The following is a 12,267-nucleotide window of genomic DNA, read 5'->3' as shown; positions in this document are numbered from 1 at the left end:
CATTGTAATTGTTCAGTAACAGATTGTGCTGTAAAAAGTTCATGGTAACTGTGTAACAACTAAGTTGGTACAGTTAATTTACTGATCTGAGTCTGCAACTTGTTACAGCTTTTCTTGGCCTGCTCCTTTCTCAGTATGGTTGGAATCAGCCATTCTGGAGTTACTGGGCATCACATGGAAGGTGCCAGGTGACTCCAGGATACCTGTGGAGGCTGCAGAGCTTAGTGCATGACCAAATTAATGCTTGGTGTTCATATCCCTCTTCTCTCCCTTTGATTCTCTACATTGGCTTTTCATTCAATAATGTAGAGTAATACAATCCTAAGCAACACTATGAAATGTCATTAAAATGCAGACAGGTGGTTTCTATTCATTTTCTGAAACTATAATGTGTATTATATCTTTATTTCTGTAAAAATGTAAAGAATGTTTAATAAAACTTGTGTTTTGTACCTGTTTAATGTATTTTCTAAGGAAATGTAATGATATCTTGCCCAGATTTTATCGGATGTATAGAATATGTTGCCTGAAAAGAATAGGGATGTTAAATTTTGAATTAGAGTTTTTAAATATAAATATTTTTTTCTCCTTTCTTTCACCATATTTTGTTCTCTTGCTGAATCATTGCTCTATTTACTGAATGTTTAGCAATTAAGGTATAGTGAAACTTTCTGAAAAGCCAGTTGGAGAAGCAATAACATGTCTGAGCATACAAAAATCCTTGTGCCACTATGTGTATACACATAGGTTCATGCAGGAGAAGGGGATGGTGGGGCAGAAAGGCTGTAATGCAAGGAGAACTGTAGTGAGTGTGTGTAACTGAGGGGAGACATTGAGTAAGTTTGTGTGCTTATTTCAGAGGTCAGTGTGAGGTAAGAACCCCTGGAAATGACAACAGCAGTGCAGGTTGTGAAATCTCTTTTATCACTGCTTCTAGTTTGTACTTTGAGAGGCCTTTTGTTGTGTTATTCATGTGTGTGAATTTAAAGGATCTGGAAGGAAAGGTGTGATTCACTTTGAAGTAAAAACTGTTTTTCAGCAGGGGTTTGCTGGGTGAAAGGAAAGCAGAGAGGTGACAGGGATTGCACTTGCCAATGGTTAGAAGGAGCCAGCCTGGTGTGCAGTCCCATGCCATTTACTGCAGCCATTCAAACTCCTGCCCTCTCCATCTGGATACTTTCTATCTCTGCATTCTGATTCTTCTCTGCTGATATTAATGCAAATTGATGGCTTAAGATCAGCTTCTTTAGATGGTGACATTTAGAATGGTAATTTGGGCACATCTTTAAGGATCTAAGTGAAACTGAATGGTAAGGGGATCAGAGTCATCATTAGGAGCTTTTGGTTCCTGGTCATTTATAGGCACAATGTGAATTTATTTATTAAGTTTGCTTCTAAATTTAGGGGTCTTGACCAATCAGATATGCAGATTTTAGGAGATGTTTTCATGGTTTAAGAGGGAGGCTGAGACATTGAAACCTTGAGAGTAATGATTCTTGGAAATACTAATTTAAGAAAGATGCTTGTATCCTATAATTAGTTCAAGTTAAACTTTGGCATCTCATTTTCACAGTGTAAGTTATTTAATGACTGTGAGAAAGGAGTGTCTGGTAGAAGTTTGGCCTGTGATACTTTGCAGAAAATAAGAAGTTCCAAGGTGAATTAATGTTTCATTATCAGGATTTTGTTGATGAACTTCCTTGCTTGTCTGTCCATGTTGGCATTATTGAAATGCAGCATTACACAGGTGGAAGCTTTACCATTGTTCAGCTCACCCTTGTCTGGCAGCAGAGTTGCTGTTTCATTATGTTGTTAATGGTCTTCTGTTACTGATGAGGTGCTCATTTAAAACAGGGGGTTTATATTGTGACATTCTTAAATGCATGGACATAAACCCTCAGCTATTTTCCTTGGATCTTGCTAGATAATTTCAAGAGCAGCCATGAAATGTTTTTCTTCACTCTTTGTCCCATAGCTTATAAGTCAAGACTGTCCAGAAGTGGAAAGAGCTGTTTATTTCTCTGGTCCACAGGCAGAGCAAAACCACTTCCTCAGTTTTCTAATAAGTATCTTATCTTGAGAGCACACATATTTCTATTTCAGTGCTGTCTCACTCTTGTTCTGCAGGCCCTGTAACAAGGGTTTAAAAAAAGGGAGCTGACTTGGGAGAGTGTGCAGGGTTCCCATTCTGCTGTGCTCCAGTGCCTACCTGTGTTCTCTGGAGGGCTGAGAGGTGAAAGTGATACAACAGGTTATCTTAAATAACACAGATCCCTCTGGAGCTGGCCATGAGAAAACTCACAAACATTTTAATTATTAAGCTTGATTTTCTCTTTATATTCCTGCTTCAAATGTTTTTCTTGAAAGTATCAGTGACTGTACTAGCTGACAGGTCAGCTGGCTGTCTAAGATATGTGTACCTAGTTTAGGTAGAATTGCATCTTTTCTTTTTTGTTTCTGAACAGTTGTCAGGACAATTGGAAAATTATTTGCTTAGAGTTAATGCCATTTGTGAAATCACATTTTCTCTGACCCAAAGGGCCATATGTATGCACCTTGTCCTTGGAAAATTACTGGTAGAGAAATAATAAAAATATGACATGTTATTTTTCTTCTTCTGGTCCTTTTCTATTATTGTCTGTTACTATTCATTTGTGGATTTATGGATTGCAAGCAGGCACAATTTACATTTCATGTCAAATACAAATAATTTTAATATATATTTATTTTATATGTGTGTGCATACTTTGAGTTATCCATCCTGCCATTTCAGGCTCTGCAGTTGTGTTGACTGAATGTTGTTTCCTTTCAGTGGATCTGATGGAAATAAAAGAAATTCGCCCAGGAAAGAATTCCAAGGACTTTGAACGTTGCAAAGCAAGGCACAGAGAAGAACACTGCTTTACTATTTTTTATGGTACCCAGTTTGTCCTCAACACCTTAAGTTTAGCAGGTACTTTTATCTTCTTTTTGTTTGCTTAAAATCTGGAGCCAGACCTTTTTCTCAGCCCTTCTTGTCTGTGACCTGCTGCATTTGGAATGTTTCACTTTCAAGTGGTGTGTCATTTCTGTTTTTTTCTAGCAAGGTAGACTTTTGCTAGTTAAATAATTTTAGTGAAGTTATCAGCACTGAAGAGCAGAGGTAACATTGTCCTCTTTAAAGACAGCTATTGAGTGTGGCCAAAATATTGTCCTAACACTTCTAGTCTGGCCAAAATGATTTTGGATATAATAGTCATAAAAGGTTACACTGCAGCCATATCACAGAAATTTTCCTATTACCTATGAGCAATTGCAGACTAATTTGGAAAAATGTTTTAATTTAGGTTGTTTGTGTGCATATCACCTGATAATACTCAATCTCTTCTAGATAAGTACTAGGGGACCATAAATAAAATCGAAAGGTAATAAATTTAAAATGAAGAAATTTGTGAAACAAAAGGAATTTGTACCCTGTATCTATAGAAAGGATTGGAACACTTTTTATTACAGGAAGATTATCCAGGGTCACAAACCCAAAAATTTTGAAATGAAAAGAGATACAAATTGTTACAGTGCAGGCTGAGTACAATTTCTGACTAGTGGAATTTATGAAGTGATTTCTTTTCTAAAAAGTTTGTAATGGGTCATTGGTTCAGGACCATACAGACAATTTATTTGGAGTTGTTCTCTCTGTCTTGTGCAGGAATATGCTTACCCATTTAAATCTTTTAACTGAATTGAAAAATCTTAATGTGAGAAAAGGGTAGTGCTCTTTAAGTGTTTGAATACTGACAACTTTTATTTTTTTATTATTTATGGGATGAATTTCTTATAGATTGCAGTGTTAGATAACAAGTTTTTTGCACTCAGATGCTTTTGAAATGAAAGACTGCTTGTGACTAATCCATTCTTAGATATTTTAAAATAAGTTTTATATTGTGGACTGAAGTATCTGAGAATTTTGAGCAAGTGGCTGAGCTTACATGCAGCTGTGCCAGGGACTCCAGCTTGGTTTCCTCTGACAGTCCCAGTGTTTTGAAAACACTTGGTACCATGAGCTGCTGCTGAACTGCAGAACAACATGATATAACTTTCAGTTAAGGGGGAAATCCTTTTCCTTGCTGAAGGGCTTTGTGGTGGTTTCTTAAAACAATATAAAAGAATTGTTCCTTGAAGGGAATGGTAGCTATCATAAAGGGCAGAATTGTCTTGGGAGAAGAATTGGTTTGGCAGTGGTAGTGGGTGTTCTTTCTGAAATTGTAACTAATTGAAAATCATTTCCATGGGGAGCTGAGGCTGGGCTCCAGCTTCATCCTTGGGGGATAAAGCATTGTTTGAAAATATGTTTAAATAAAATGTAATCTTCACCTTTTGAGAAACTGGTTTGCTTTGAAGGCTGATAAAAGATTTCAGCTCCTGTGTGAAAATAATTTTTCAGAGCTGTATAATTGAAGAATGCCTTCATACCATTTCAGAGCCAGCCTGCTAAAACAAATGGACTTTGCCCAGCTGAGGGCTGTAAAGATCACATCTCATGCAAGGTTTTTTTCAGCTTAGCTGGCATTTCCTAGGGAAAGCTGTTCCCAGCAAGCAGTTCCTCATCTTGCTTCTGTTGGGTTGAAGAATTACCAAATGCAATCATGATAAATGATGGGAAGGACTCTTCTGGTTTGGGAAATGGAAAGGCAAACTAAATTTTAAACAAAACAAAGCAATGACATGCTAATTTGAAGGGTTGGGAGGAAGATGGAACTGGCTTCTAGCTAGGCAAAGTTTTTTGACTTGTATTAAAATGTTATATATATACTACACCAGTTTTGTACAATGCTCCTTTTCTGCTGTGGTGAGAGGCATGGTTAAGAAAAATGGAAAGTGATTATATCAAAAACCAGTATACTGCAATTTTGTTGCAGGTTGCTGAGAGTATAATGAACCAGTTTTTTGCTATAGCAGTACTGAGTTCTTTTGCCTGTGCCCTTCAAGTTGCTCTGATCTGGGTCCTGGGCTTTTGCCACTTTGGAGACAGAAGAAAATAAAATTAATTTTGATTGTGTTACCACAGAAGCTCAGCAGTAGTTTTACATTGTTTTTGTTGAAATATTGAAACTTTCCTACTTGGATAAACAGTCTTCTAAAAGCAGGTATTTTTTGTCAGAGCTTACCTATGCCCAGATTTATGCTGGTTTTTTTTTAGTTTTATTAGTGGCACCATAAAGTATGCAATGAGATTTGTCAAAGAGGAAGGTTAGTCAGCAGCTTTGTATACTAGGGTTTATCTAAACAAGTTATGTCTTGGTTTTATGTTGATTTTATTTTGATGTTTACCAGAGCATGTTATTTTTTTCAGCTGACTCTAAGGATGATACTGATAAATGGTTGTGTGGCTTGAATATATTGTATCAAGAGGTCATGAGTGCCCCCACACCTGCAATCACAGAGAGGTACGTGGACATATTTTCACTTTGTGAGACTGGGAATTGGAAGAGGAAAATCAGAATGAAGTTTTTAAGGTGCAACAACTGGTGCTTGCTGATTACACTAACAACACTTTTCAGTTAGTGTATGACACTGAAACCTCATATGGAAATTCTCAATGTCCATTTTGCTACATAGGTGCTCTGGAGTCACACTCTGCTTCATACACTAATGTGAACTTGCACTTTGTTCTGTGCACCCAAAATAAAATCTGTTCATGACATCACAAGAGCAGATGGTGTTTGTGTGTTGGCTTCTTGGAAAATTCAAAAGTCAGCCATATGAAGGTGAAACTGCACCTTTATCCTTCAGAGGATGTTGTGTGTGAAATGCTCAGGCTCAGATTGCCAGCTCTGTGGACAAGGTTTCAGTCATTCAGTCTCCATATTGCATGTCTTTTCATCACTGCTGGCATTTTGTGACCACTGCTGTTAGTGAGGATGTCTCTGCCCTCACTTGCTCCCTGACCAAACTGTGGCTTTGACACTGGTGTTATCAAATGAGAGTGATTCCTGTTGAGGCTGAAGATCAGCTTAGCAGTGCATTCATATTTTTAGATCAAAATTGTGTATGTATTTATTTACTATTGGTGCAACTAAAAGTATTTTACTGTGTATCTAGAACTGATATGCACTGTAATGAGGATTTTCTTTTAAATTCTCTAAACCCCTTTCTCTTCCTTCTAGTTTTTAATTTTTATGCATGTAACAGATATTTGAGCCAGCAGCTCACAGATAAATCTGGCAGAAATCATTGGCTTTTTGGAGTTACTCCAGTTTAGATTAGCTGAAGTTTTGGCTCACTTTATCCTCATACTTTTTTACAGCTTCTGGTTACTCATTCTTTTCTGTCCTGCCCACCCTTCCCCTTCCTGTGTTGTTTATGTGACTTTAAAATGCATCAGAAGAGTACATATTTAGAAATGTGGTTAAAAAAACTGGATCCTTGAATGTTGCACTGGTAAGGTTTTTGCTTAGGTAAAAGAGATGAATCTTATGACTTATAAGTATTTCTGTTGAGTTTTGTCTATGGATTTTCAATGGTCATTGGATGTATATTCTTTATAATTCTTAGATTTTTTTTTTTCCCTCTTCTACAAGCTGGCTGAGAAAGCAGATCTATTCCGTTGATCAAACTCGAAAAAATAGGTAAGAGACTCTGCCTTTTTTCAGATGTTCTTATTGCAGATTCTAACATGGAATCAAAAGAAATAAAGAATTAATTGTCTGAACTGTGGAGTATGAGATCCCTGAAAATGGCTTTTGCCCTTGCTTTAGCAACTTGAGTTTTGCCTTTTGCTAAACACAATGTGTTCTCAGCATTCCCTCAGATTTATGTACATGGTATAAAGAGGAAATAAATGATGACAACTAAGTATTTTAAATCTTGGCCTAGAGTTACTTTTCCAGAATGAGCAATGTGTTATTGTAGAGACTGAGCTCAGCTGGCAGCTGGCCTGGCCACAGGCTTGTCTCTGCCTTGTATTTGAGCAGAGCAAAGCCAAAGAATCACCTCTGACCTGGTGCTTCTGATGTGAAAGAAGTCCCAGGGGTTCTGGCTCCCAGTGTGATGTGTGGCTTCATGTGTTTGAGTTTCAGTAGTTCCTTTCAGGTCCGTGTGTGATGTGGCTTTGTAGCTTTTACACGCAAAGGAGACTTTAAAAAAACATGAATTCAGCTGCACACCTCTCCTTAGAGTTGCCAGAAATCGTGTGACACTGAGAACAATGTTAACTTTTCCTCCCTTCTGTGTTATTGTTTTGTCATGGTTTTTCTCTTTGTCTGGAACATACATTTTATTCTAAAGTACAAATTTGTGTAGAAAAGCTCATGCTTTTCCTTTCATGTCCACCTTTTCCCAAAAGCAAACTGCAGTGAGGTGTTTCATTGTGTGGCTGAGGCCATGGTATTGCAGGAAATCACACCCTTGTGCAGACAGCCTGTGGCACTGTGCAGGCTGAGCTGAGATCCCATTTCAGAGCTGTGTTTCCTCAGCTGGCCACAGTCCCATCCTTTGCTGGATATTGACTTGTACCCCCTGATGCATTTTGAGAACTAATTCTGCAATGGGAGTGTGTTGTTGGGGTTCACAAAGCAAAAGAAGATGTAAAGATGGGGCAGCTGTGGCTGACAGAAGGTATCTGCTGAAGAGGTTTCATTTGTTGCCTTGGGATTGTTTTATTGCTACAATGCAGCTTGGTTGGGAACAAGGAGACTTGCACTGTGGAGAGGGCAGTTTTCCTTCTCTTCCTAGATGGATTCACGCTTTTAGAAAAATTCAGAAAGGAGTTTGGACCAAGGTCCATTGTGTTCAGAGCTGTGGTTTTTAGGGAGGTTAATTGTAAAGGTTGGGCTAGCAGGCAAGTCCTGTTCCACAGGTTGATTTTTTTTTTTCCAGTAGTAATGAAGTCCCAGCTCTTTGTTTTCTCTTGCACTTGTCTGCCAGAGGAAATTGCTTGTGCTTGGTGTTTAGTGTACAAATGGAGTGCTCATTTCTTGCTTCTAATAGTGTTTTTTTCCAGAGGTCTGGCAATGAGGCAGAAAGCCAGGAATTTCCTGAGTTCTAATCTGGCTTGGGCATGGATTTCAGCTTAGTTCCTTCTTGCTTTGCCTCTTTCCCTCTTGCACAATGGAGATGAGAATATCTTATGGGGTAACTCCTAACATGGACAGTGTAGAATGGAAGTGTTACTTTCATCTACATGCTAATTGGTTTTGGTACTTTCAAGCAACTGTTCTGACCCTGCATTTGCAGAGATTTAAATGCTACTGAATTGTCCTGTAGGTCAAGGCAGAGTCCCTCAGTCTTGTTTTGTTGGGTACTGTTGGTATTATGTTAATATTTTGTGGGCTTCAGAAATAGGACCCACAGGTCTTTTACCTGTGGTCTCTTGACTTGCTGCCTTGCTGTTATCTAGAAAACCTGAGAAACCTTGAGAAAGCACCCGTGAGTACCTTTCCAAGGGGTCCCCTGGGGATTTAGATGAGTGACTGACATAAGGTTTAGAGAAGTGCACCTTTTAAACCCACAGGGTTTTACATCATCAGGTCAGGCAGGGCTGGCATGTACAGTAACAACAAATTGCTACTAAATTCATAACTTCTCACTGGATTGCACAGTACAGCACCACATTACAGTCTGAGCTCTGAATTCAAGGGGCTGTACACATGGATGCTGTTTTCATATTAAAAATTAAAGAGTACCTCCACAAAATGGTATAAGAATAGGGTAAAATTTACATATGTGCTCATAAAAGCACCTTGCAACAAAACAAAGCAAAAATGTTGGGACTTTGGGAAAGGCTGGAGTACCTACATCTCACACTCACTTTGCAAGATGTTTTCTGTGTCTGTAATCCAGTTTCAGTGGAAGAAAGGCAGCAGTTCATCTGACCGTGTATAAGCATCTACATTAGAGCTCATCATCTGATTAATTAATTTAGCTTTGATTAATTGCTGAGAGAGAAATACATGTCTATGCAACATGATTCTTTTAATTCCAAATTAATTGAAATGCCTGTTTCTCCATGTCCAGCTTGCTTCCACATAGGTGTTAAGTTTATAAAAGTTTCCAGGCATGTGAGATGAGCCCTCCCAAAATGTTTCAGTAGTCACATTTTTGTGTTGATAGAAAATATATGAGTAGCTGACTAGACACAGCACAACTGTGGTGATTTTGCTATCATTTTTTTTTCTCCTTTTTTTTTTCCCTCCCAGTATCAGTCTTAGAGAGCTGAAAACTGTACTTCCCCAAGCAAACTTCAAAGTCAGCAGCATGAAGTACTTGAAGGATAAATTTGCGGTAATTACCTGATTACTTAAATGTGTTTGGTATTATCTGATGAGTGTTGATGTTTCTTTTTAAGACACTTTTTTATTTTTTTTTCTCATATCATGTACAGTTACATAAATTATATTGATTAATTATCAGCTTAACTTTGCCTATATCTAAGGGTATAGGAAAATACAGACATAAATGTTCTTTCTTTTCATTGGGTGGTTGATCAAAGCCAACATTGGGTTTTGGGCTCTAGTACTGAGCAAGAACATAGAAAAGTATTTTATCTTCTGCATGAATTTAATCTTAATTTTTTTTTCAATGTGATCAAATAATAACCTCTTCTCTCCAACTAGTGACAGTATTAATAACTTTTGAAGGCCATTCCTACAGGAACCTTTAATATCCCCACCCTTTCCTGCTTTCCACCTCTCCACCCTTAAAGCAGACATTTTTGCTTCTGCTGCCCCATCTAACGAGTAAATGAGGCTTTACTTCTGTCTTGGTCATGGAAATGGAGTGAGGGTGCAAAATGCAAGGCCAAAGTTGGGGGCTAGGAGCACTATGGCATAAATCAACATCTGTTTTCTTGTTTGTATTCTTAAAAACATAAATAAATTTTAAAATCCAAGTGGTTAAAAGTAAATAAAGTTGGAATGGAACAGAATGCATGAGAGAATGCCAACTGGAGTAGGAGTTACTTGTTCACTGTGCAAGTGCAGTTCAGGGAATTCTAAATTCACTGCATGCTACTTTCTGTTGTAGGAAATAGGTGCTCACAAGGAAGAGCTTACTTTTGAACAATTTCATTTGTTCTACAAGAAGATCATGTTTGAACAACAGAAATTGGTAAGCTTTCCATAAATAGTCTTCATACTGTTCAATTGCTGCATCAGAGTAGTGAGAGCTGGTTATCTTTTTGTTTATTACTGATTTTCTTTTTCCTCATTCTTGTACCAGAAGAAGGGTGCAGTGTACTCCATGTGTAGATAACAGTCACTATCAGCAATTGGCCTAAGGAGATGAACAAGTCATTTGTGTTGCTTCTTGAGTGTTGGTAGCAGAGATAGGCACAGATATGAGTGAGTTTCTCAGAGGAATTCCTTTTGTGAGTTTGTTCAGAATGCTGAAAGTCTTTTTATTAGGTTTGGCTGTTTTTTTTTTTTTAACTGGTAGAAGCAATTCCATATTCCAGATTACAAACAGCAAAGTCCATTACAGGACGTGCATCAGACAGTCCTTGGGAGACACAAATGCAGTGGAATTACATTTTAGCTAATTTAAGTGGGCAACTGCCTTGCTACTGGTTCCTTTTATTTGCTGTACAGATTAATGAAGCTGGTGGAAACTGCATACTTTTAGTGACTCTGAAAGTTAGGAACCCTTTACAACTATGTGTAAGCACATAATTTGAAATTACTTCCATGAATGTCTTTCTTGACTATGTGCTTATTGAGGATTCAACTTTAATTTTGCAGATGCTAAGCTAGAAGCTTCAATAGTCAAAGTCAATGCTGATTTTCTGGCAATACAGCTTGTGCTGTTTAAAAGTGATGCTGAAATCATGGTGAAGTGATAAAAAACCTAGATTAACTGACAAGGTTTTAGTTTTGGCCATGAAAGTTTTGTTAATTAGCTGGATCAGAAAGTTGAAGAGTAAAACACAGTAAGGAGCCTCTCTGCTTTCCTTAAGCTCCTGTTATTGCCCTGTGTGAATCATTGTAAAGAAATTTCTCAATTTGCTTACAAGTGCTTTGGGTCACTTGATAAGTTTCCTGCAATCTCTAATGATGGTGTGCCAAGCTAGAAACTATTTAGGTTTTATATTCACTTGAATAAATGTGATGGATGATACTTAATTCCAGTTTTTCTGGGATATCAAACAGTGAGAGCTTCCCAGAAATTTGACTGTGTGTATAAAGTGCTTTATCAAAGCAAGTGTTTTGTCTGAGAATTGTGTTCACATTGAAAAGCCTGAAGTGCAGTTGCTATCCTTTGCATGTTTTACCAACCTTTGTATGTTTTTTCTTATGCATTTAATTAAAAATGTGGCTTGTGAACTTGCATGCAACTTCTCTAGAGCTGACAGGCATTTATTTCTGCTTTCCAAACAATGGACATTATTAGATAGACTTAGATAGAAAATTGGATATTCTTTTATTATTTATATTTTTCCCCTTTTTTATGTTTGTTCTTTTTTTGTTTGTTTGTTTGTTTGCTTTAAGATTCTTGATGAATTCAAAAAGGATTCCTCTGTTTTCATCCTTGGGTGAGACTCTTCATTTGTATTATTTTTCTGCATTTTCACATAGTTGTAGTGTTGCAGGATTGTTTTTAAATTACCTCACTGTTTGTTTATTTATATATTTTTTGTTCTGATGTTTTAGTAAGTGAAAAGAAATCATTAATATTCTTGCATTCAAAAAGGTGAGCTTACATTGGAAGTAAGTCCTGTTGATGGTTTTTTTACTGATTTGGACTGAAGTTGCTTGACCTCTCATTTTATGAAATGCTGAGCAGAGCTATAGAAGGACAATTTGATGAAGAAATTTTTTGCTTCAGTCTGGATAGTGGTGTTATGCACAGGCCTTGCTTAGACCTGAGCTGAATGCTGGTAGTAATGGTTTCTGCATCTTCCACCTGATGGACTTCAAAGTTTGATGTGTACAGCATGAAGAAGGTCCCAGGCATTGCTAATCCATTGATTGTGGATTAAACCAGTTTATTTTAGATTATCTTAGAATATGACACTAACAGATTAAGAAAGTAACTTTAAAATTTTGCTCTGAGTGTACCAAGTATTTCCATAGCTCTGGGTCATATAATGAATTAAACTGTGAGGCTGCTTAAAAGCACAGATTTATAAACACCTTCCTGACACCAGGTGCTGCTGTGTTTTGTCTTACAGAAGACAAATCAGTGATGTCACTTTTCCTTGGTGCAGCTGCACCTTGCCCCCTTTTTCAGAAGATTTTGGTCTATCACAGTAGTTCATCTAAATATTACAAAGAAATAATTACTTGTGAAATGTGG

General features: G+C 37.4%; 1 protein-coding gene across 3 annotated transcripts in view; it reads left to right on the top strand.

The window, feature by feature from the left end:
- Positions 1-12,267, top strand: part of PLCG2 (phospholipase C gamma 2) — a 63,457-nt gene that overhangs the window by 19,106 nt on the left and 32,084 nt on the right. For all 3 annotated transcript variants that reach the window (XM_079316531.1, XM_079316529.1, XM_079316530.1), the window contains exons 3-8: positions 2,813-2,953; positions 5,330-5,423; positions 6,558-6,605; positions 9,174-9,258; positions 10,000-10,083; positions 11,460-11,503. In XM_079316531.1, coding sequence (XP_079172657.1) covers positions 2,813-2,953; positions 5,330-5,423; positions 6,558-6,605; positions 9,174-9,258; positions 10,000-10,083; positions 11,460-11,503 — 496 coding nt within the window. The remainder of the gene's footprint in view (positions 1-2,812; positions 2,954-5,329; positions 5,424-6,557; positions 6,606-9,173; positions 9,259-9,999; positions 10,084-11,459; positions 11,504-12,267) is intronic.

This window comes from Erithacus rubecula (assembly GCF_903797595.1).
Source record: "Erithacus rubecula genome assembly, chromosome: 12".
NCBI classification, from domain to species: Eukaryota; Metazoa; Chordata; class Aves; order Passeriformes; family Muscicapidae; genus Erithacus; species Erithacus rubecula.
Note: the sequence above shows the minus strand (reverse complement) of the source record. Positions and strands in the feature narration are given on the sequence as shown.